This window comes from Tachysurus fulvidraco, chromosome 8 (assembly GCF_022655615.1).
Source record: "Tachysurus fulvidraco isolate hzauxx_2018 chromosome 8, HZAU_PFXX_2.0, whole genome shotgun sequence".
Classification (NCBI taxonomy): Eukaryota; Metazoa; Chordata; class Actinopteri; order Siluriformes; family Bagridae; genus Tachysurus; species Tachysurus fulvidraco.
The window spans coordinates 13,537,753-13,563,538 of NC_062525.1; the positions used below are offsets into that span (position 1 = coordinate 13,537,753).

At 41.0% G+C, this 25,786-nt stretch overlaps 2 protein-coding genes across 6 annotated transcripts in view; both read right to left on the reverse strand.

Annotated features, from left to right (window-relative positions):
* Positions 1–176: 176 nt before the first annotated feature.
* On the reverse strand, positions 177–8,600 carry si:dkey-94l16.4 (transcription factor 20). Of its 3 annotated transcripts, none has more exons than XM_027177712.2 (6): positions 8,393–8,600; positions 4,718–7,266; positions 3,518–3,611; positions 2,979–3,028; positions 2,079–2,151; positions 177–1,992 (listed from the first exon to the last, which is right to left on the reverse strand). In XM_027177712.2, exons 2-5 carry the CDS (start codon positions 7,259–7,261, stop codon positions 2,104–2,106), a joined length of 2,736 nt encoding a protein of 911 aa, XP_027033513.2. In that variant the 5' UTR covers positions 7,262–7,266; positions 8,393–8,600; the 3' UTR covers positions 177–1,992; positions 2,079–2,103. The 3 variants fall into 3 exon arrangements, with proteins under 3 accessions (XP_027033513.2, XP_027033512.2, XP_027033515.2); XM_027177711.2 differs by lacking the exon at positions 8,393–8,600 and adding an exon at positions 8,025–8,296; XM_027177714.2 differs by lacking the exon at positions 8,393–8,600 and adding an exon at positions 7,442–7,995.
* A 674-nt stretch (positions 8,601–9,274) lies between these two features.
* Positions 9,275–25,786, reverse strand: part of LOC113662670 (myosin phosphatase Rho interacting protein) — a 39,566-nt gene continuing 23,054 nt past the window's right edge. For all 3 annotated transcript variants that reach the window (XM_047817512.1, XM_027177710.2, XM_047817511.1), the window contains exons 13-24: positions 25,390–25,499; positions 24,517–25,066; positions 23,776–23,913; positions 18,789–21,320; positions 16,865–17,012; positions 16,647–16,764; positions 16,102–16,261; positions 15,852–15,959; positions 13,886–13,972; positions 13,623–13,785; positions 13,386–13,471; positions 9,275–10,233 (exon numbers count right to left, since the gene is read on the reverse strand). In XM_047817512.1, the coding sequence (XP_047673468.1) occupies positions 10,162–10,233; positions 13,386–13,471; positions 13,623–13,785; positions 13,886–13,972; positions 15,852–15,959; positions 16,102–16,261; positions 16,647–16,764; positions 16,865–17,012; positions 18,789–21,320; positions 23,776–23,913; positions 24,517–25,066; positions 25,390–25,499 (4,272 nt within the window). In that variant the 3' untranslated portion in view covers positions 9,275–10,161. The remainder of the gene's footprint in view (positions 10,234–13,385; positions 13,472–13,622; positions 13,786–13,885; positions 13,973–15,851; positions 15,960–16,101; positions 16,262–16,646; positions 16,765–16,864; positions 17,013–18,788; positions 21,321–23,775; positions 23,914–24,516; positions 25,067–25,389; positions 25,500–25,786) is intronic.

The following is a 25,786-nucleotide window of genomic DNA, read 5'->3' on the forward strand; positions in this document are numbered from 1 at the left end:
ACTGAGGAGAAACAGACAGTAAAACACGTACTTGTCTCTTTTTTTTTTGCCCGGCAAAAAAAATGTACGACTTCACTATTCCTGTGTGAAATAAATCACATCTCCGCACTAAACGGCCAATAAGAAAGCATCGTAAATCACGGTGTCAGAGCAGACATAAGACAGGAGTGCGGCGGTGCGTTTGAGAAAATAAAAGAAGCCGATTTATTATTTAGCGCTGACAGTGTTCTAGTAGTCAGTCCTGGATAAATAAATTTGGGAGTAAAAACATGACAAAGAATGTAAGGCTCAACCCTGAGAATAGGATTCATAAAGTACAAGAAACAAGAAATGAATGAGAACATATTTGGTAATTTTTCTTGCATGGTTGTGTGGTAATATAAAGCTCAACACCATTTTGTCTGGGACAGAATTTCCTAAATCACATGACATTACAGCAACACTTGCAAAGAAATACAAAGAGAACATAGCTGAAGAAAAATATGGCACACAACATGGCTCAGTGTCATGGGGTCAGGATCGTGATAAACACGGTCATTTAACAAGTGCACACGGTTTTAACGTTCGTTTCATACCCTTGATTTCCAAATCGCTCTGAAGACTACTCAGAGCTCAAGCGAAAGAGCATTTGGATTTGACGTCACACGTCTGTTCGATGCTACGCGTAAGCAGAGTTCCGCGTGGATCGATTTTTTTCATCAAAGCCGAACGTCGTGAGGACAGCAGACGTTCTGAGCAAAGTGCTCCTTTAATTTATTACATTCTAATCAAGTTACTTAAATATTAATGTTAAATAACTGGCAATTACATTATGCTGAAAATTAAGGTTGCTGATTTGTACCGTTTAACAGTACACAGCTCAGCAGTTATTACTTACACATGCTAATGGGATTAGTTGCATAGTGCCAAAATAACAAATAGCGTTATTGCCAGTACTATTTCATTATGTCTGTATTTCCAGGAGTGCCGGGATCAGTGAGTTTGGGAGTTAAAAAATTAAGGACAATACCGTTGTCCCAGCGTGGGATACAGGCTTAAACATACACGTGATGTGCACCATCAAGTGTAGTTCCCTCATTTCAGCCTTCTAGAAGAAACAACATTTACAAATAAATTCCCAAATATACAGAAAAGACTGTGCGAATGACTCACAAATGTAAAAAAAAATAAATGTTGTGAACGAAGGAGAGCGACACAGGACAGACGACTACCGTGCTGACATCCGACAGCTGATGTTTGTCACGTTGGTGACCGACCTGCTGACTTGGATTTGCTTCAATACATTAGACATTTCACAAAGTCTATAAAAATTCCTCTGAGGAACCATTTTTTTTTTGTTTGTTTTACATTAACATGTACACTTGCGGCTCAAAAAAGCCGAAAGCTTACAAATGAAATGAACCCAAACGTAATAAATAAGTTTCAGATGATTACACTACAAAGTCCATGAAATCATTACACCGTTAGTAGATTGGCTTTGTGCTGTGGTTACATTGAACAAATCTTCCCAGAGAGAGGGGGGGAGAGAGGGAGAGAGAGAGGGAGAGAGAGAGAGCGAGAGAGAGGGAGAGAGAGAGAGAGGGGGACAGCGAGAGAGAGAGAGGGACAGAGAGGGTGTGAGTGAGAGTGAGAGAGAGAGAGACAGAGAAGGTGTGAGTGAGAGAGAGAGAGAGAGAGAGAGAGAGAGAGAGAGAGAGAGAGAGAGAATCAGTCTAGTTCTAGATTACATCCCACTGTCTTGAAGGATACTTTTCAGATACTAGGCTTCATCTGTAAACAGTCGCAAACGTGCAAAAGCTGTGTTTAGTCGTGTCAGAAATCAGTCGCTGCAGCTGACATTTGAAAGAGAAGTCTGTGACAGTGAAACGGCAGGAGAAAGCATTAAGGTATGTGGTGTCCGAGTCCCAGAGAGACTTTTCTGTCAGATGCTCTTGGTCTCTAGGTGTTGCAGAATAGTGGCTGAACTTGTCCTGAACAGACAGGATTCTGGTTCTGCAGGAAGACATAAGTGTTAGACGTTATTTAATACAATAAACTGATATATTGACTTTCTACAACTCATAATCTGAAACCAGTACCATTGAGCAGCATCCTCTTCCCCTGTCACCTGTTGTTTTGCTTGTTAGATAATAAACTCTTAATGGATTTGTTCTGCAGAGAAAATAAAAGAAAATTAACAGCTGAAAGGTCTATGGACAAAGGATTAAATAATAAATAAAACTCTGTTTCCATGACAACCATAGCAGACCTTCTTAATGGTTTGACTGAGTCCAAGATAAACAGTGGAATACAACAGAAATCTTTATTGGAGATACATGAGAGAGTTGGAAGAGCTTTTATTTCACTTTTATAAACTGTCATGAAGCTTAAATCCTTTTAAAGACGCCTTTTGGCATTTTTCTAGACAAGCAATTTGTTCTCTCATTGTCAGTAAGCGCTTTATAAAGGTCAGGGTGGACACAAGGATGCCAGTCCACTATGTATACACACTTTCACACACACATCCACACCGTGGGTAATTCAGCATAGCCAATACATCTATTTGTGTGTTTTTGGGAGTGGGAGGAAACTTGAGAACCCATAAAAAACCCACAAGAACACGGAGAGATGGTCTGCATCTCCACACGGACAGTAACGTAATCAAAGTATTAAACCAAGGATCCTGGAGCTGTGAGGCACTAACAAAACCTGCTGTGCTGATATACACCAATATATTATTTACATTACATATGATTCAGAACTGTACCATGAGACGTATTAGGTTTAGTTTCTATGCAGCCCTGAGCTAAGGGAAAGAGGAGTTAGTGGATGGATGGATGGATGGATGGAGAAGGCTGGTTTTTCCATATTATTACTTCAGTTGTAATTCAGACTGCATGCAGCAGAGGGCTCTAAAGAAAAGCTAGACTGCCCTTGAACTGAACTTCTATTCCAAAACCCTAGAAATAATAATAATAATAAATAAAAAAAACCTCTACCTTGTGCTTTCTGCATTTCATTGAGAAGTTTTCCTCATATAAGACACAACCTGCGGAGATAAAAGGCAACACTAATGAAATAGCCTGACTGAGAAAATAAACAAGTTCAGAGCTGGCAATAAAATATTGTTACACCGAAGCTAAAACTTCACGATGGAATCGATATGGACTTGATCTACAGGTGCTGTCCAAACTTGGTAGCCAAACATTCTTTTGATTTACAGACAGGTTCCATAAATCTTTTACCAATCTTTGTTTCATTATTCTGTTCATGCTCAAACACATTCCTTTCACATTTCAACACCAGGCCCCCCCACCCCCCGAAAAGAGTCTTGTTTCTCTGCACCCTCCAGCTTGCACAAGTTTGCACAGCAAACATGGCCAAAAGTGCAGCTGTTAACAGACGCGACGCAGTCGTCTCGGCAGGCGGTGCATCACCGAGAGCTGCTCGGCATGTCTTTCAAGAAGACCTGTTAAATTGCACAGAAAAAAAAGAAGAGGAAACAGCTGTCTGTAATCATCGGTCAAAAGCCACTTACCTGACTGCATTGCACATATGTAGTGATACTTGTTAGGGCAGCCTTTGAAAAAGCAGCCCAATGTGGCTCCCATTTTGTGGCAAGAGGAGCAAATCTGCAAAGATGTAAATATTAGCACTTGAAAATGAAACCGTAAGATGCACCAACAGAAATGATGGAATATAATCGATCAGAGCCGTTACTTCAACTATCAGCTGTTGAGTTTCCTTCCATTAAGTGTATAATTAAAATAGCCAGAAACAGAAACGGCACATCGCTGCTATTGCAGATCGTTTATGGATTACTCGAGTCAACAGTTAAATAACATCTGGCTTTGTTCAAAGTGTGATTTTACAGCAGTAGTTATGTACAGGATGTTGTGTGTTATATATGAAGGAATACTACAAACTATCACTGCTTACATGCTCAGTATCAGTGAGTGTGTGTGTGCATCCGATCAGGTGCAGACATTAAGTCATTGAGCAATGTTAGAAGCTTCTGCAATAGAATTCCTGCTCGGTGCAAAAACAATGCGAGGAAACAACCAACCATTAAAACAACAACTACTCCGCATTGATCACTAACTCTGTGTCTCCCTTAAAGCCACTCCCTTAAATGTTAACAATAACAGTAACAAGAGAATTTAGACAACACTTGGTGAGTCTGCAGTGACAGTATCCATCTTGACAAATGTCTCAGGAAATTAGTATTCTGGTACTTAGTGCAGAGGTAACGTCCATCCCTTGTACACTGGATGTACCGATGCACTCTGGGTAATGGTATAAAGAAGATAATTTGTCCAGTGAGAAAAACTCTTCACTGTTTACAGATACTGTACTGTGGCCTAATGTTTATCATGCTAATTAAAGTCTATGGATGTAACTACATGCAGTGACCTTTCGTCATGGTGACTGAGAAAACCATGATGTATATGTTAATAACTTTAGATTATGTAAATAAAACACGGCCAAGAACCACCTACTTTAGCAGAAAGCAATGGCAGATGACCAAGCGGAGAAATCTTTGGTTGCTTACCGCTAAATGATTCACATAAAACCATTCATCACATCTATTTATGGATAGAGCAACTCTTTTACCTCAGCAACGCTTTACCGCGTTTTGTTGCTTATTTCCGACACCCACTCAGTCTAATTTAAAATCTGTGTAATACAGTTTGATGGAAACCCTGCTCATGTGGCGTTATATTAAACAATCTCGTACCGTCTCCTTTGCCGTCTTAACGGCTCTCTCTAGCCCGTAAAGCTTTCCTCTCACGAGAAAGACCCCAGCTGACCATATGCCACAGTCCTCGTGGAGCCAGTACTCGCTGGCTTCTAAGGGCACTATGGGTGGGGCAAACCAGTCTGTCACAGTGTCTGTTCTGGATCTCTTAGCTGCATGGCTGCAGGAAAGCTCACCATCACTGCTCCACATTTGATAGGGCCCTAGAGCAGCTGCCTGCAGCTTGTGATGTGGCTTTCGAGTCTGATTGCTTGATGAATCAGTGTCACTGGAGTCGTCGTCTCTTGGCTCCTGTGGATTAGTAGGCAGCTTTGCTTCGGGCCGGAAACCCTCAGGATAGTATGGTCCATGCAAATCACCCAGGTCCATAGCGTTCGCTGAGCATCCGCAAAGGCAGCACACAAGAGCGTCCCAGCGTGTGCCCTCCACGGACACGCGGCCGTACTGCAGACACGGTGTGGTGGGCATTTTTCCTGACACGACCGGTGTAGGCCGCTTCCCTCGGCTCAGCCTGGCACTCTCATCAAGGTAGTTGATTACTGTACAGGTAGGATATGCTTTCAGTTCTACATGTATGAAAGGAGAAAAGGTCTCATCTTTCTTTTCCCTTTTCTCCTCTTTGTAGCTGACATATTTGAGCTTTATTTCCGGCTCCTGTAGAGAGAACATGGAAGACTGCCCCGCTTTATGCTTTTTCCTTTTCTTTTTAGGTGTAGGGACTTTTTTCACTCTTGCTGGACTTTTGCTGCTTGTAGTTAAAGTAGGTTGCTTTAAAGGGCTTTTTGTCTGTTTCGATCTAGGCAGTGCAGTCTTTTTTCCTACCCTTACTGAAGAGGTGTTTGAGAATTTCTGTTGTTTCTTTGATTTCTTGACAGATGTGATGGGTTTGTGTGACAACCCCGGGGATGGGACAGTTAATGAATGTTTTGAAACAGTTTCAGAACATGAGGTAGATATTTTGCTTGAATCAGCTACATCTGTTTCTTCTGACGCTTCCTGTAATTGAGCTGTCTTTTTATTAGCTTCAGTCCCGACCTTTGGAGGACGCTCCTCCTCTAAAACATTGCTGTCGCCGTTGCCAAATGACACATTTTGGCCAGATCCCAGATGAGTGGTCTTATCTGGCTGGGTGTCAGAACGCTGACATTTTTTTGCAGATGAGACATGACTGGATTTGTACCTGGAAGGATAGATATTCTGAACAATGGCCTCTAACCTCATCCCTCTTGTAGTTCTTGGAGGAAGTTCTTTTCTTACTAGTGTTTCCTTTTTGGCAATTAAGCTTCTAGTTTGTGTTTTCACATTATGTGTCACATTATGTACACGTGTTGTCTCCTTCTGTACCTCAGATAATATCCTGCTCGGTTCAGACTGTTCTATACTGGATGTGTCAACAGTACTGTCTGTTAGTTCACTGCTAATGGTTGCACTTAATGCCTCTGGTGCAGATGATGAATCTCTCTCTTCCACACTCAGGAGAAGATCAGATTCCACATTACTCGATTCATTTTGCCTGATGTCAGTTTCTTCAGTGAGAAAGTTCTCTTCATTTTGGGGTTTTGCAGTCTGGGGCAGAATGGAAGCATCCTTTACCCCAATCAGTGAGGCAAAGGCGGGGGAATCTTCCAGTGCACTTATAAACTCGTGATTTAGTGCAACAGTGAGGCCTGCTGTCTCCTGATCGTCCGGTAAAATAACTGGTTCATCGGTTCTGGAGATCAGGAAAAGTACTTCTGGGTTGCCGTTCTTGTGCTGATCCACCAAGTTCTCAACGTGGCCAGCTGGAAAGCTCCCATCAATAGATCCTGTGTTCCACAAGCTCCCAATGGCACCGTTCTGAATGTCGTCCAGGTTGAGAGGGATCTTACATTCGGTTGGGCTGTTCTGCTGTAAAGATCTGAGCGTCTCCAGAGCAAGGCTCTCAACATCTTGTATACCACTGATGTTGTGTGCCTGCTGAAGAAGACATAGACTTGCAACATTTTCTGAAACCTGTCCTGACGTGACAAAATCGAAGGAACTGGCACAGGCGGCTAAGCCGACAGGCACGGTCACCTGCTGGAGGCAGTGCTGGTCCATTTCCACACACAGTGGCCCTCCTCCTGGATCTGTGACCAGCTGGCTAGCATCGTACGCAGTGGGGTGCAGAGAAAAAGCCTTGCTTATTGGAACACTGTAAATCTGTGAATGCTGTGAGAGTGAGTCATGGGCAGAAAACACATGGGACCTGGTCACATACGAGAGAGTAACTGTAGTGTTGGAAAGAGCATTGTCTGGTTGTATCTGCTCACTGGGCTGCGGTGAAGGATCAGTCTTGTCTTCTGGAAGCACTGACCCGTTGCTGGTCCCAGAACTTAGATACCAGCCTGGCGGCTGGACAACATGCAAGGCCTCAATCGAGTTGGTTTTCAACAAACATTCTTCGCTGTTCTTCGTCAGGTCAAAAACGTGAGGAAGGCTACAGGCTGAGGTCGAGAGTTCCTGAGGCTGTAAACCATCTGAGTTGTCAGAAGGCTGTTCCATATCAGCTGAAATACAAGCAAAAGACAAAGGAGTTGTAAAGAAAATGTTTTAAGAAAATAGATTACGATCACACAAAGCAGCCAATAAGAATGTGCAAATTGCCTCTTAGGTCTGAATTTGGTGTGCATGGGACAGGCTCAGGAACAACACAACCCTGACCAGGATAAAGCACTTACTAACCCTGAATGTATGATAAGTATTAGTAGTAAAATGAAGGACCTCTGTAACAGCCAGTGTTCAATTTGTAGTGCTCGCCTTATGTCCATCAGTAAAGGAGCACTGGGTTTTAGTTAGGTCTGAGAAATATCTGAAATAAGGTACTGGAATTAAAATATACGTGTCCTCTTAAGTGTGAATGTGCATTTATAGTAAACAGCAGCTACAACATCTGGCTAACATCTGGAGGTATGTTCTATCAGCTGTTTAAAAAAACAGATTAAATAAACACAAATAAGAAAGGACACACTGAATATGTACAAGATAAAGTTAAAGACAAGATGGATAACAGCTGGTCGGATTTGTTAAAGAGAATGGTTACGACATGCCAACTTAACTATCTAGCTGCCACTAGCTAGCTAGATTAGCATTAGACTAAATCGTTTGGTCTTGTACCACTTTCTGAACACGGAACGTGACAAAACGTTATCGTCCATCAAGAGTCAAAACTCAGATGAGAAACAACTCGATTAAATTAGCAGGCTAATACTTTCAATCTAACTAGCTCGGCGGGGTTTTCCATGCTAAGCTAGTTTAGCAATGTTACCCATGTTATCAGACGACGCTCGTTTTGAAAGCTAGTTACAAGGTGTTACTGTGAACAGTCACACATCTGCCTCTCACATCTGTCTGCTATTGTTTCCCCCTGACAGAGCTGACTAACCTAGCAAGTCAAGCTAAGCTAATTAAATGAGATAGCTATAGCTCGTTAGCGTTCTAAACCATACAAACGTCCCAGAAATTGAATACAGCCGTACACAAAGCTAACCCATACACACGACGCTAATTAATAACGCCAAACGTGAATAACGCTGTTCATACTGTGACACTAGTCATCATCCTGTGCTAGCTGAAGCTAATGACTAAGTTAGCTAAAGCTACAACAAAGAAGCAAGCGGCTACATAAAAACTTACCCACAAAGAGACTTCGGATTAATACAAGGAATTATGAAATAATCTAAACTCCATTTCGACACCAATTAACTGAATATTTTAACTGTTAAAAACGTGTATAATAGTGTGCTGACTTTGGGCGAGACAATGACTAAGTGCTGTGTCCATAGTAAAGCTAAGCTAGCTTTGTCAAAGCTGTGCTAATGTTCAAGCATTATTGTCAGTGATGAGGCCATTATGGAGCATTATGGGACATGTAGGAAGAATCCACACTGTTTACACGTTGAAAATACGCTTTTTTAAATGTACTCCTTCACGAATTGTTTTTATTTCTGTAAGTGAAACTTTCTATTAGGTGTTTTGCCAAATCTTTCAGGGCAAAATAACTCTTATATACAGAAGAAACGCTTGATGTCAAGAACTAATGTGCAAAACGTGCTTAAAAAATTCTTATTTTAGGGCCACAGGCTTTGTCATAAAATATATTCTGAGAAAAAAAGCCCTTACAAAGAAAAAAGTAGCAATAAATTTGTAATTATTATGTGTAAAACTCCTAGTCTTCATATTATTTTAAAAATAGTTCTAATATTTTGAGTAAAAAAAAAAATCATAACCTTATAACAATTGGATCAACACAAATCTTCTCTCACGTCAGCTTCAGAACTTAAAATAGCTGCAAGAAACTGCATATATTTAGAAGCTATAACCACACCGACTTGGAGAAATTTGGCTGTTGTTGAAGAAATGGATGGAACAACGATCAATTATTATTGCTTGCCGTCCAATCAAATCACAGGCTTTCTTATTTTTAAACAATGTTAAAGGTGTTGTAACATCTAGCTCAGACGTCTACTTGATTTAGTCATGTGTAGTGTGTACTCGACTAAGACACGGGCAAAAATACAGGGTGCAAAAATATTTATTGCTAATAAACCTGCTGTCAGTCGGTGTACATTTGTGGTATATTTACAATAGCATTGTATAGAGGAATGAAATTGTGAGCAAAAAAAAAACAAATATGACATTTAAATAAATACAAGAGACTGTGACTGGACATCACTACAGACATTATCAACTTGAAGGGCAAGAGGAAATGAAATTTAAAAAAAAAAAAAGAAAAGAAAAGAAAAAAACCTCCCAATCAGTGGATTGACCATCATGATTACATAAAGAAGCCCTCTATAGAAATCTGTTTATATATTTTACACTAGGAAAAAAAGCCCTCAAGATACAAACACCATGCTTTTAACTGGTCCACATTCAGCAACATTCAGTAATCTCCATGTACAAACCAACACTTCCAGGGATCAAGTAGTGTTTCCTTTTCACTTTGCCAGCCATCCGATTTCATCAGAATCGACAGGAAGCTGGAGGGACATATGTGATGTGCATAACCATAATCTACCATAATAAGCACATCTGCAGGTATGATTGTTTCTACTCTTTATTAAGGAAGTGTAATTAGAGTCATTACATATTTCTCCATCCTTTGGCTATTCACACATACTAGAGTTAAAACAGTAGCTGACACAGTCATGTTTAGTGTTATGAATGATAGATGCTTCATTAAAAACAACTATTTACATTAAGACATGATTTAAAAAAGAAAAAAAAAAGTCACAGTAACTGAAGTGCACAAAACGCAGACTACAGACATAAAATTCAAACTTCATACCACGTTTATAATATGCTGTGTGCCGTGACCAGTGTGTTTCTAAGTGATTAATTACTGGGATAAAATATGGTGGACCTCTATAACATGCAGCAAAGCCAGGCTGAGGCGTCAAGTTTCAGAACTCCTTTGTGTCCTTGTTGTCAAACAAGTGGAGTCTTTGCTCAGCTGTTAAGCCTTCCTTAAGACTCTGAGAAGAGAAGAGACGAGACGAGACACAGGACAAGGAATGGTCAATGCCATGAGAAACAATGATAAGTGAACAATAACCTGATCCGACATGCTGAAATTTAGTGACATGCTTCTGTGAGGCGTGAACTTATGATCTCTTATACCACAGCACTGTAGACTTCTCTGTAGACGAATTTAAAGAATTGGCTAATGGTATTATTCAACAGTGCAAGCTGTAATTCAAAGCTTTTTTGGGTTTTTTTTAACACTGAGTGTACTTTGAGCTTTCTGGTTCCTCTTCAATCATGGCAAATGGCTTTTTAATTTTTGGTTTATTACTTACTTTAAGAAAGGGTGTGTGTATGTGTTTATAGACAGGTTATAGGAGGTGACTGTTTATAGATGCTACAATGTGAGCAGTAACAGGAACTAACTTGTCTTGTGAATGTTCCACATATAAAAATACCTGGAAATGAACAACAGTTTGACTTTGAACAGATTAAAAATGGTAAATTGTTGACATATTGCTGTGTTATAAGAGGAATCAAACACTCTGGGACACACTGTTATTGAAAAATAATCAATTATGAAATGGATCAGCATTGCACCTCCTCAGCTTTGTTTATTTTTCTGTTACAGCGTTCCCAGTCATGTTGTATTCCTTACGTATTTGTCCCTTGTTCCAGATCTAAAGGACGAGGTGTTTGCAAATGCAGATCTTCGAATGAATGTATTTTTGCAGCTGAACATGCATTACACCAGGCTTAGTTGACCCTAGGGTGTTAAACTGACACCACCAGCCAGTTTTCGAAAATCACCATGTCTGGCAAACTCCTGTTTACTTACGTCATCATTAACACATACTCACTGAGCACTTTATTAGAAACACCTGCACACCTACCCGTTCATGCAAGTAACCAATCAGCCGATTGAGGAGCAGCAGCAGCAGAATGAATAATATCATGCAGAAACAGGCCAGCAGTATCAGGTAGTGTTCAAATCAGCTATCAGAATGGGCAGAAAATACGACCTCGTTGATTTCGACCATGGCAAGATTGTTGGTGCCAGATGGGCTGGTTTGAATATTTCAGAAACTGTTGATGTGGGATTTTCACACACACAAACGTCTCTAGAGTTTACTCAGAATGGTGCAATATTAAGATAAACAACCAGTTCTGTGAATATAAAGGAATTGTTGGAGAGATGTCAACAGAGAATGGCCAGACTGGTTCAATGTAACTCAGGTAGGCATGTTAGAATACACAGAACGTTGAACCTTGAGGTGGACGGGCTACAACAGCAGAAGCCCATGTTGGGGTGGACTTCTCGAAGAGCAGAAAGAACAGAAAGCTAAGGCTTCAAGTGGGCAGGAGCTCACTAATACTGAAAAAACACAGTCTAGAGTCTGATGAAGCATGTTTTCTGCTGAGGCACACAAACGGTTGGGCCAGAATCCGTCACAAGTAGTGTTAAACCATTACCCCAACCAGCTGTGTGTCAACAGTCCTGGCTGGTGGAGGTCATGTAATGGCGAGGGGAATGTTTTCTTTGCACAGTTTGAGTAATACCAATCATTGTTTGAATGCCACAGCTTATTACAGTATTGTTGCTGAAACTGGGCTGAACATCTAAAACTGGTTTCACTGAGTGCACTGACGTTCCTTTGGGACACCTTGGGATCTGGTGGACTGGGAGATTTGCAGCATGCAGGAACTCTGATGCACCAACATGGACCAGAATCTCAAAGAAATGTGTGTGGAATCCATGCCATAAAAAAACAAACATGCCACCAGGCTGTTTGAGAGCAAAGCACGGCCCTACCCAGTGTAAGTATAGCGTTCCTAACAAAGTGCTTAATGAGTGTACATTTAACACAACGTTATTGTGTTTGTCCTACTAATTTGAATGGTTTACATGCAAACATCTCCAATTTCCAAACACTACACAACTGCCAGACTAAATGGGGAGACTAAATTTTTAATGAACAATAGAACAAATGTTATAAATACATTATATTTTAAGAAATGTCTTTACATTATCTTTTCCCCCCCTAGGTGGATATTAGAAATGGCAGGAGGGAAAAGTTTTAATTCCCGACTGTAGAAATCAGCTCCGGCGAGGCTTGTACACTTAATCCAACTAAAGGGAGCATCCTGGACCATAATCTCTGTATGCTGTATTATGGCTGCAAATAAACTCTACAGACAGTAGGGAGATTTACAAGATAAGAGAAATAAAAAGAAAATCACCTTTGCTTAGAAGTTTCAGTTTCAAAAACTACTCAAAACATGGTCACAGTTTGCTATTATTTTATCAAGCAGCGTCTCACAGCATGTCTCGGTCAGTCCGTCGCATGCACGGCTTTTGACTTTGTCTTTTTGGCTTTATGCGCGGGTTTGTCTTTAAGTTTAGAATTATTCCACAGCAAGTTACAATTCACAAACAGGGTGAAAGGAAGGGGAAATAAAACAGACAGATCAGCCACACCACTGTGCGTTAGAGAAGGGAAAGTTCAAAAGCACACTTCTCACCATTACTTACCAGGCTTTCTCCTGTAGGAAGCAACACAGAAATAAACTGGATCACTAGAACGGAATATTACAAGGTATATGGAACTGAGCTCTTAAACACCTTAATAATAAAATAAATCGATACAGGAATTTGAAAGAAGAGTGCCAATAGTGCTAAAAAGATGAGTGCATAAATGTGAGTGCAAAAGCGTGGTGCGTGGCGATGAACCAACAATCCCGTTCAGCATTCGGGGATAAGATACATACTGAAGATGAATGAATGAACAAACTTTAGTCACTGTTCCTACTGAAAGTTTGGCATCAGTACTATAGTAGCTGCCCCAATACAAAATATGTCTTGATCTAAGCTAGAGATCACCTCAGCCTGCTTAGAACTTTTTATTTATATAGGGTTAAGAGATATCCTGAGACATCCTGTTCGATGGTATGCAAGAGTCTGGAGAAGACCCACATATGGGTGTCATAGTCTACACTTCTACAAACCTTTGGCCCTGTATTGTAACATGCTAACAAGAGCAGCATGATGTGAAATGTATTGCTCAGTACTACTTTGGAAGTATCTGCGCTTGTCGTGGGGGACGTCTAAAATGAAAGGAGACAGATTTCTACCCTAGCAACATTTCTATTTCAGCACCTGTACCTTTGATCTCATGGTACGCTCGGAGCGTTTTGCAGCCGCGGCAGCCATCTTCAGGATGTCTGGGTTGCTCTTTGATTTCATGATATCTGAAAAGGTATACAAGATCCTTGGTGAGAGAAAAAAAATGGATCTAATTCAATCAATAAACAGAGCAGAAAACAGCATACCATCATACAATCATCATCGTGGAGTGCTGCGATAGGGGTACGCTGTTATCCAGGTTATACACAGACTTACCATATCCTCCCCGTTGCACCTCCTCTGGCGTGGGCTCTCCCAATGCCTCATGGGCTAACTGTAACTGCTCCCGAAGCCGCCCCAGATCTCGCTCGGCCTTGGCCTTCACGATGCTCAGCTCTGTGTAGATGTCCTTGTACTTTTCGGTCGCATACTTTTTATCCTAGTGCACGGTAATTGAAGAAGTACAGCATAGCGGTTGAATACATTTGAAATTCTTGATTGAATTCAATCGAAATTCTTGATATTAGATAAATACATACTCTTTGGGCAGCTTGTAGTTCATCTTTTAATGAGTTGATCTCCTGCTTTAGATACTGCACTTCCGATTCCTTCACCCTCAGCATGACCTATAAGCAAGATTATATATTGTACAAGCAGCAAGTCATTTGATTCTCTGCCTGGTAAACATATCTATAGTAGAGCTTTACTTATTCAGTAACAATTTGCTTCATGTTCGCTTGTTTGTACAATTACTGCCTTGGTGGTAATGCTAATTTGTTTTAACGAGCCTTGGAGGTATTTAACAGTGAGTTAATGCACCTTCAGAGTTTTAATACATGTAATATCACTCAATTTGCTGCAGTTTGCTAAGGCAGTGGTCCTTGAGTACCCTTGTCCTGCACGAACATGCAGGCTACGACACAGGAACAAGTCTGTTAATTGGTTTATCATCTGCATAGAATGAATTAAAGGTGGGGTCTCCGTTGTTTGAAAGCCAATTTTGACATTTGAATAGGGTTGGAATAGGACATTTGAATAGGGTTTTTTTCAAGTTTCTGTTTTTTAACAGGAACCGGAACCGCGTGGAATTTTTAAGTTTCGGTTCAAAACGCGGTTCCGATGCAATGACTGGCAAAGCGCTGGGAGCGGTTACTTTAAATAGCCATGTCTTACCTCATGAATATTAAGTGTTTACACTGTTTACAGTCACGCAACCAAATTAACGCAGCTTACCACAGAAATCAGTCACTCGCAATGCTGTGCTGAGGTACTGTGTTAAACATGTCTAAAAAAAAAAAAAGGTCTAAAGTGTGGATTCATTTCGAAAGCTACAACAATGAAGCAAATCTACCCCCTCTGAGAGGGTTTTCTCCACAGCTGGAGATACAATAAGCCAGGAAAGGTCTCATCTTCTCCCAGAGAAAGCAGACATGTTCATTTTTCTTCAGAAAAATTGCTGTTTTGCTAAGCTGTATTTCTGGATGTTAAATTTGATGTTGGATTTAGGCCATCCTTAAAAATATTTTGGTTTGCAGTAAAATTTTTTAAAAAAAAAAAAAAAAAAAAAAAAAAAGGGGTCGGTAGGTAGGTCTATATATATATATATTTCCAAGTTTCAATATTACAATTTTGGTGATGGTGATTACGATGGCATGACTTTAAACAAATTAGCATATCGTGACGTCACTGACTGGGTCTTCAACCCGTGCCTTCGGGCGCATCATTGCAAACCTTGTTTTGATGCTGGGCAGACGGTTAATTCCAGAACTTCGTGCCAAGATAAAGCGGCGTCGAGCTGTTTTAATTAATTTTTTAGATGTATAGGACGGCATATATTAGAACGGCATATATTAGTTCTGTGTAACAAAGCAAAACCAACGTTACTCACCTATCGAGAAGGAAAAAAGTGCCTCGGCGTCTTAAGTAAAGTTGGCTGCATATTCACAGATCGGAGTTTCCCGAGTCAATAACTCCTGAGCTAAACGCTGTTACTAGCAAAACGCGGTTGTAGCTGCCTTTCTACATTACTACAATAGAAAAGAGGTATTATTTGTGCAGTAACAGCATTTAGCTCAGGAGTTATTGCGCCAACTTCCTGCTCCTTCAGTTCTCTCCAGCGCTGGAAAGCTGATCCTATATTAACACCTACTACTTCTTGCCTTATCATAAGCCTTTCTTTGCTTTCTTTCTTTGTTTTTATCCTCCATGTCAATGTTAAAACCGCTTTCTGCTAATGTCACACATGTGCACTGAACACTCTCTCCACCCATATTGACAAAACACGCCCCTTTCTGCTCATTGGCTACATGTTAGTTTTGTTTGTGGGCTCGACCCCACCTTTAAGCAGGGAAAATAACAAGTGTCAATATCCTGGAGCAGAGTTAAGAGAGCAAACTTGGTACATCTGACATCCTGAACAAAACAGCGTGTTTTTCAATGTGCAGGAAAAAAAAAAGGTATACAGAAGACAGTGTTAGTGTGGAGAAGATGGAGGAATGAACACACCTCTAGTTCGTATAGCTCTTTCCCCTGAATGACTGGTCCAGATTCGCCTTCTTCACTGGTCATTGATCTCATTTTTGTTATCTCAGCAGCCAGACGGTTATTCAGCTCCTATTAAGAACGCAAAACACGCAAAAGGTTCAATGTACAAACCCAAAGAGAGAGAGAGAGAGAGAGAGAGAGAGATCGCCAAGTGGTGGTGGTTTCTATGACCACCACTTGTATTTGCAACATGTTGTGCGTTCCTGCTTACCTGGTTGTGCGCATTAAGCTCCTGGTTCTCTCTCTGGCACTGACGCAGGGCCTGCCTCTCAGCCTCCAGTGCCTGTGCAAGGTGAGCGTTTTCCAGACATTTCTGCGAGTACTGCTCAGACAGCACTTCGATTTCCCTATGAAATGACAGCAGCTCCTCCCTGACGCACACAAAGGACTCATGTCAATCATTACTAAGTCACTCTTTTATATGTATAAACACAGACGGTGCCAATAAAAGGTTTGTGAGCAGATCGTGGCTTAGTTGTCGAATAAAAAGTCTGGTGTGACCAGGTTCACCACCCACTTAACCTCACCGCTCTATTATACATTTGGCAGCCAGGTTGAGTCACACAATCAGGCTTTGGGCAATCATCTTAAACGCTTCGTTCAATTTCTTTTGTACAGGAAAGGAAGTAGTACATAACTGCTAATACCATCTCATCAGAGGAGATAATCCTCATTTCAATGGTGATGCAGAGAACAGGATCAGATTGAGAATGAGAAGCTGCACAGAAGACTAAACGACTTCAGTAAACCACTTACTCGTGTTGTAGGCGAATTTCCTCAATGTCTGCATTTTCAGTGTTACTATTAGATTTCCTTGCTTTGTCCAATTCTTTCTCCAGCTCAGTCCGATGTGCATTCTTCATAGCTTCGATAGCTTAAAAAAAAATAAACAGATACGTCTACACAAAGCCACAATGCTCTGATAATTATATAAACTTCACTTTTGGGAGTTAGGACAAGTTATCATGACTCACCCGCAATGGTGGCTGCCGTCTCCTCGGCCAACAGTCTCTCCTTCTCCTCCTGCAGGTTCTCCAGTTCCCGCTGGTGTTTCCTCTGCAGCTCGTCTATTACCTTCTGATGTGACTCCTCCATGGCAGCAAAGCCTCGCTCACATGTAGCCTGTACAGCAGGCAAAGAATGTGGAATAGTTGATAGGGGGCGCCATTTAGTGTACCATTTCAACAGCTTTACTAATTAAATGCTGCCTTTCACAAGGACACCAAGCACACACACACACACACACACACACACACACACACACACACACACACACACACACACACAGAGCAGAGAGAGGTTTCCACTAAAAGCTAGAAATTAATACTCTACACTGAACACAGACAGCACATAGAAGCCAGACCGATACTTGGTATAGGTTACATAGTTCTCACCAAATTAGAATAATTATTCCAGCCTGCCTTCGGTCTAAATGACATCCTACTGCCAATGGTACTTTCAAACATGACTCACATTTTTCTTTGTCTAACGGTCGTTAGAATCCGAAAAGCATTTTTAATGGGCTTTTCCTTTTTATTTCATGTTTAATGGAAAGCAGAGCAAGAGATTAAAAAATGTAAACAGTAAACCACACCGCTAGATCAGCAGCGCTGCGGCCCATCTGGAGAACGAATGAACAATGAACCATCTGCAAACAATGAAAAGATATCTATAGGACGATGTTTTCATAAGCACGCCTTCAGAGCAAACTTTATTACAATTACATTGCAAGTTTCCACACGAGAAGGTTTGAAACCCTTTCAAAAAGCGTCAGGCCAAACTTACTTCCGACGCCTACTGAATGGCACTAATCTTGGAAATCAGTCATCGAAGCGGTCCAGCTCTCTGCAGGCCTGATCGGAAGAGCATACAGGGCGTTTGTTTTCATATGGCTAAGTCCCAGGGATAGAGCCCTGTCTCATGAACCTCTGCTTTAAAAGCAGCCAGCTCCCACTGTGAACAGAGGAACTTCCTGTCCCCACATCACAGACACACCTGCACTTGTTTATTCACTCGTTCCCTTCGGTGGAAAATCCAATTTCCTCTTCTGTTGGGAATATCATCCGACATAGGGTTTACGAGTGATATACAAACAGAAGGTTTTAATATCTTTCATTTAAATTCAAACTGAAATCATATTCTATATCTGACACTGCATAACAAGATAACACTTGACAAATACCCACCTACTAACTGCTCAATTCTTACATTCAAAACTGGGTTTGAAAAAGTCACCCGACGGACATCACGTTAGCATAGTGATAAATACTGAAATCAACCTGAACTGACAAATATTGTGAGGTATTACTAATAATGCTTGAGTCAGTAAAAAGACAGGCCTGTTGTATAGTTTAGAAAGAACTACAGAAACATGGAAACGTTAAATCCAGCATACGAAAATAAAATGTCATGTGACTTTCGTGCCGACTGACGTAGACAAAATGCGAGTTGCACAGCATTCCTCTTCTAATCTTGAATCTAATCAAGGCAACAGGTTATATTTAACTCCTCCACTGCAGGGTTTATCCTTTTTTTTTAAACTACAAACAAGGTTTTTTCCGTTTTTTTCCGATTCCTTTTTTAAGCGCTCTTTTTTGATTGACAAATATCCGCCCCCCTACCTTTTTGAGGAACTCTCTCCATTTTATTAAGTCAAACGTTCTATGTGCTATCAAAATGGGTTCCTCTACACACAGCCAACATCAAAAGCTACAGGCATGCCTACGGTTAACGACCATGCAAGGCTGGAGATGAATTATAAGGGTGAAGTAGAAAAGGATGGTAGGATTAGTAATTGGAGAGGATGAGGAGGAGGAAAAAAGGGCAAGTCGGAAGTTGTCACAAGGGTACACAAGCCATCACGGATGGGAAAAAAAAATTTACAAGGAACATCACGACCTTTAGGTTTTCCAGGTCTTTCTCGTATTTCAGACGCAGTAACCTTGTATCCTCCTCTCGATCTCGCTGCCTGGTCTCTTCGGTCACCTGCACCACTAGCTTCTGAATGCGCCGTTTGAGGGAAGCAGCGTTTAGCTGGCCATCATCTGGAACGTCTGCTCCAAGAGACCCTATCACATCATTAAGCTCGGCCAATTCCTGGTTAAAATGCTCCACCAACATGTTGCGCTCCACCTCATTCTTCTTCTGTAGATTCTCCATGCATACAGTCAAGGAGTCAATCTCTTTAACGTTCTCTTCAGATCTCAGTCGCAGTGTTTCCTCGCTCTTGGACACTTCCTCTTTCAGATTGACCGCTTCTCGCTCATAGGCCTCCCTCACTTCTCGAAGCTCCTTTTTGTGTTTTGCCACCATGTCTTGTAACTGAATGGCCTTGTCCAACGAATCGATCGGTTCACCCTCTATGTGGATGTATGTCACTGGCTTGGAGTCATCGGCGACAGGGTTTTGGGTGCTCGACAGTTGTTCAAGCTTTAATTGAAGCTCTAGGTTTTGCTCTCTTAACTGAGAACAAGAAGCACAATCAGCTGTTGGACCTTCGACTTCCGAGTGCCTTTCATACTCGGTTTGGAATCTGTGCCGTATTAGGAGATATGTGCGAGTTACATCCAATAAGGCATCTCGAACACACAGAGACCACTGTGCCTGACGGCCACAACTAGACAGCGTTAAAACCAAAGACTTGAACTGTTCATTTGCAGGTTCACTAACAGCTGAAGCGATCTTATTTAACAGGGCTACTTTACTTTGTAAGTTTTCAACAAGCTGTTTCATAATGACGTCATTAACCTTCTTATCTCCTACTGCATCTTTATCAGTCTGCATCTCTGCACCTTCGGTGTTTACCATGCTCTCAATGGTTTTGGTCACAGAAAACAAGATTTTATTTTCTGTTAGCATTCGTTCTGCTATATTTTTAACGACAAATGCTTTTTCACCATCTCCTTTACCCACTTGACTTTTCTCAATGCCACTTAAAACTCTACCCAAAATCTCACACTCAAACAACGCTATCATCCTTCCTGTCAAATTCCTTCCCACTTTACCTTCTTCAAAGTCAATGCTCGATCCATCAAACTCGTCCTCACTGGACTTCATCAACAAAGCTAACACTTGATTAAGAGCATCAGACCTCCTCTTGAAACCTTCCAACACTTCCTCCATCACACTATCGCTCTTCATCAACTCTCGGCACTTACTGTCGACTCTGCCTTCGTTATCAGACATCCCCTCCTCCACAGCTCTCTCTTTCAACATTCTAATGTCCTCTTTAGCCTCTGAAAGTGCTTGGTTAAAAGCCTGTTCAGCTTCTTGCTTTTCTGTCTGGAGTTCCATTTTCTGTGCTTGAAGCTCTTTGCACATTTGTTCCACAGATTGAAGCAACTTCTCCTTTTCAGAAAGCTTCGACTCGATTATTTCTAGATGATGCCTAAGGTGGTCTTTCTCAGACTCTGTTGACTCGTCATCATTTTCATTTTCGGGCACCTGAAACCCGAGACCTTTTAGAGTAGCCTCTTTGAGCTGCAGCTTCTTTTCTGTGTCTTTCAAACTATTCCCAAGTACCTCCAACTTGATTAGTGCCTCCTCAAGCTTCTGAGATTTGTCAAGGAGTTCCTGCTCGTACAAATTCTTAACAGCTTCTTTGTCTCCTGGCTCAATCACATCCTGATTCTCTCTGCTTTGCTGATACTGTTGGCCACTTTGAAGTCTGTGAAGCTCTGCTTTTAGTCTGTCTATTTCTCGGTCTGCCTCTCTCAGCTGGTTGACGATTTCCTGATATTGCTGGTTCAGTGCTTCATTTTCACTTGTTAGCAGCTCAACCCTCTGACACAGACCACGGTTCATCATCTGCGCTGAGTCGTCCTGTTGACAAGGAGATATACAGGGAGCTTTCTGGACCCTTCCTAACATGTCTTCCATTGTGATAATTCGAGCCTCATAATCTCGAATGCTGTCCCCGGCTTTGGCCAGACTCATCCTCATGGTCTCGTTCTTCATTTCCTGCTGAGTTTTAAGACTTTCCAAAAGTTTTTGACACTTCATTAGGTCGCTCGATTGATCATGTTCATTTGCGTCTGGAGGGAAACTGTGCAGCACTGGATCAGTGTGACAGTGCAGCAGTTTGATCAACTCCTTAACCGACAACGGTTTACTACAATCTATCAAATCCTCAAGCTCTCTTATCTTGCACTCGTTATCCAGAAGAACAAAGGTGACAGATTTCGTAACAAGACTAGAAGAAAGGATCTCAGAGGTGGATGGTGTTTTGGTGTCAGAAAGGTATGGTTCCTTGGTGCACAAGTGTGAAAGTGAAAGGCCAAGCTGTGCCTGCATGTTGCGCTTTTTCAGTTCTTGCAGCTGGAGAAGCTCTTTGGTTTCCTGGTACTTCTTTGTTAAGCTCTGAGCTTGAGAACTAACCAGTTCTGGCTTCTTCATCTGGGTCTTTGTCTCAAGACTCAAAGGTGACTCCAGCTTGGAAAAGGGGACCAGACAGTTGGTTAAAAATTTTTTAGCAGAGGTGATTACGGATAATTTAATTTCTTGATCACATCAATAATGTCTCTGAAGAGTCGAAGTATATTTACATTAAATTACATTATCCTTGCCCAGTTATTAAGGTTAAAGTAAGAATGGATATGTCTAGTTTCATTCATTTAATGATGCAAATTAGTGCGCTGGAAAAAGAGGTTTAATGGCTATGGTTAGTAAATCACGATAGGGCATGCACATTAAATGGTTAGAGCTAATCCATGGAGTAAGTACTGCAATATTAGTGCTAGTGTTTTAATTTGAAACAGGCTGCATACCATTACTACAAGTATGTTGTTCTGAACTCTTGAAAAAAAAATGCCCTGACGACTATTTGAACAAATAACCTGAAGGATTTAATTTTATAGACCACGATAGACAGAACAAGTTGTGCCTGATCATACATTTTGGTCAAAAAAGATTGAATTTGGCAAGATTAAATATGAAGCAGCCCACCACATAGCTATCCAACCAGCAGCTACAGTCGAATAAAAATCAAAAGCACCAAAAAATATTCTGTCTGATTTTGTCTCCCTACAGATTTAATGAGATGATGTAACTAAAGCCAAATTACTTTGGTATGGTTACAGTCTACACGTCTTACCAAAACACAATATTTATTTTCTCTTCCATTTACAAGAAAAGCAGCCATCAAGCTTCAAAAACTGACAAACACAAACACCCACAGACATACAATGCAGATTTCTTTAACCTAATCCATTTGGAAGCATGTTTTAAATTGATGAATGAATATTTAACCATGAACATGAAGGTCATGCGAGTTTCCCCCATGCTATTATTTACACTCAGTGCACCCAATGGCTACTTGAATAACACCAATCAGCCAATCCTGCAGCACAAACAAAACGCATCAAATCCTACAGGTTCAGGTCGAGAGCTTCATATATTTTGGTTTTTAATATCATTAAAATCGTTCAGAAAGCGCTCACATGGACTCGGATTGGTTTGTTGGTGCCAGACGGGATGGTTTGAGTATTTCAGAAAAACATCCAGAGAGCATCTGATCTGCTAGCTACAAGCTAAATGAGTGCAGTCAGATGACGATGGCTAGACTGGATCGAGCTGACAGGAAAGTTTAACTTAAATAACTCTTTACAACCATGGTATGGAGAAAAGCATCTCAAAACATGATACGTTTGACCTTCAGGAGGGTGGACAAGAACAAGATATCGGGTTCTGCTCTTGTCAGCCAAGAACAGAAACTTGAAAGCGGTTTACAGAATCTGGACAGTTGAAGACAGGAAAAGGTGTCGCCTGGTCTTTATAAATGTTAACTAGTCTCAGAGGTGGGAGTAAGTCACACACGTGCAAGTCACAAGTAAGTCTCAAATCATGAATGTCAAGTCGAGTCCCCCATCTTTCAATCATTTAACTCAAGTCCGAGTCAAGTCTCAAGTCATGAATGTCAAGTCAAAGTCAAGTCCTTTTTTAATAATTGTCAAGCAAGTCTCAAATTTGGACTTAAGTCTGACTCGAGTCAAGTCATATGACTCGAGTTCCCCATCTCTGACTAGTCTATTCGAACTGTTTGCCCCTGTCCTACTCTCAAAAAGCTGTTCCCATGTTTATTTGTTTGGTTTTACCTGAACCATTCTGTGGAAACTATAGAAATCACTGTGCATGAAAATCAGATGATTTCTATAATCATCTGGCACCAACATCCACGCCACAGTCCAAGTCTTTGAGCTCACATTTCTGCTCCGTTCTGATGTAAACATTATCTTAAGTTCGTGACCACCAATTGTGTTATTTTGTGCTGCCACATGACTGTCTGCCTGGATAATGGCATGAATGAGCAGGTGTACAAGTGCTCCTAATAATGTATATAAATAATATAGCACACAATTTATATATAGAAGATACTTATTGGTCTAAAATTTGACATAAGTACTAATCAGTAATAATTAACGGTAATAAGCAAAATGAACTATAAGTAATGGAATATCTGCAGACCTTTAAGAGCAAACACATTATAATAATACATGAAGGTCACGATACACATGTAGCTTTTTGAGAAGAGATAATGGACAATCTCACATGCAGCATAAAACTGTACGTAAAAATGAAAGCTGAAGCTGCCGTTATGTCTAAAACGACAGGAGAAGACACAGGTAGAAGCTAAAAAGGGATCGGGGAGAAATTGGTTTGTTTACATGCAAAAGGCTCTTAACATGCAAGGCACTTTTTTGTAGCTTTGAGTTTATATATATATATATATATATATTAAAAAAAAGGAGGAAAAAAAAGGTTTGGTTTTTTTTTGGTTCTCAAACCAAGACATGCAAAGTCTGTTTAATGGAAATGAAGGCGGTCTTTGCCTGCATCAATCTTTAAGACTACTGTAAAAAGCACAAATTTGGAAAGAATTTGACTTTACCGGTGAGATGTAGCCAGAGCGGATCTGATTCTCTCGGTCCAGAGCAGCTTTGAGCTGGTTCTCGAGCTCCAGCTTGTGCTGGTTAGAATCCGCCAGATGCTGGTGGCATGTGTCTAACTGTGCTTTCAGATCTTCTACCTGCAAAGGCACAAAGTAAAACTCAGCATCATCTTTCATTACCTAACTATTATCATCAGACAAAGGCAATAGTCATACCACAGGAATTGTTTATAATAGCTTAGAAAAAAATGTGCTGCTTTCTGCGATTTAGTTTTTTCCGAATCATTTGGCTGGTGCTTTTATCTAAAGTGACTACGACAGAGCCGAAGGTTAAGGCGCTAACCATGACCGATATTTATGGACTACGGCACTGGGACTGAAATCACAAACTTCCAATCATTGGTCCAGACTTTAATTGTTTTATGAAAATTGTTGTTTTGAAAAATGCACAAATCATCAACATGCTTCAATTATATTTTTGAACACATCTCAGTTTTAATGAAAGAATGTTGAGAGAAAAAAAATGCATCTTACCTTCAACAGATTTAAATATTATATTGTGCACTATACAATGATTTCTACTCGAATCACAACTGACTGATTTGCACAGGCACAACAGTTCAGAGTAGCTAAAAATGAATAAATAAATAAAACGCAGGAAACAACACAAAAAAGCATGTATGACAGACTCGTGCTTTAACCCAAAGACAAGTTAAAGCGTGATGTACCACACAGACATACCCCCTTTTTGTAGCTCTCTAGTAGTTTTTCGAGGTCAGTCGTCTCTCTGGTCCTCAGTGGCGAGGACAGTGCTACTCTCCTCTCCTCTCGGATTGGAGTTTTCTCCACCTGCTGCCAGCGCCGCTCGATTTCATCTTCCACTTTCTGCTGACGCTCCGGCGAGGGCGGACAGACGCTACCCACAACCGTGTGGGTGCTCTCCGGGTCCGCTCTGCTGGTGTCAGGCGGACATGGCTCAAAGATCAAGCTGCCAGTCACACACTCATACCTCCTCCGTCTCTCCTCCCTCCTCTTGTTGCGTTCACTGTCGCTAAGCTGAGCCTGAAGCACATCAGCTTCATGGGCTCTCTGCTGAGCCAGGGCCTGCGCGATGGGCCTGAACTCGGCCCAGTCGAACGTTTTGGATCGTCCTTCACGCCGCCGCTCACGTGCGCGGCTCTTTCTGGGCTCACGTTCCGCAGATGAGGCTTCGGAGGACGGAGAGTCTTGAGTAATATCTGGCCGCGTAAGATTCTCCAAGGGGCCAAAGGATCCATGTTCATCTGTCAGACTGACCAATTGTGTACACAAAGTTATGTTTAGATTCTTTACAATTGAAGAGAAATTGTACAAAAGAAATCCTAGACAAACACATATAGAAATAGAAAAAAAATCATTACAAGCCTAAACCACTTTTGTTTCTAAAGCTAATCTTACAGCCTCATCCTGGCTACCGGATTAGCAGTGGCGTTATCTATGACCATCATGGCTACCCTAAAAACAAATCTCTATGCTTCTCTGTAAAGATAGCAGTAGTCACCAGAGGGCAAAGAAAAAGACAAAGGCTTTGGGAAAAAGACCACATTTACATCAGCAAATGTAACAGATACTGACCTTGCAACATCAGGTGCTGTGGAAGGTCGAACATTTTTCATGACAGCTTGGATCCAATTGCGGCGTATTCCTGCTGTCATGGCTGAGAGGGTGTGCAGTCCCTCCTGGGTCTGAAACATACAATAAGATCAGGGGTTTACACGGTACCTCAGGCCCATTACACCAAAGGTATTTGTGAGAACTCTGTGACCCAAACCTTTCTCAAAAAAACTCATGTAATATGATATTTACATGTCATTGTACAATTTTGCTAAGTTCAAGTTCTTCTTTGATAAAAAAAAAACTGCAAAAACAAAACTATTTTTAAGGAGCTCGTGTTAGCGACATGTGAATTTGTTTTAAATTGAAATGTTTCATTTATTACGTATATAGCAACAGATTTGTGTAAAAAAAAATA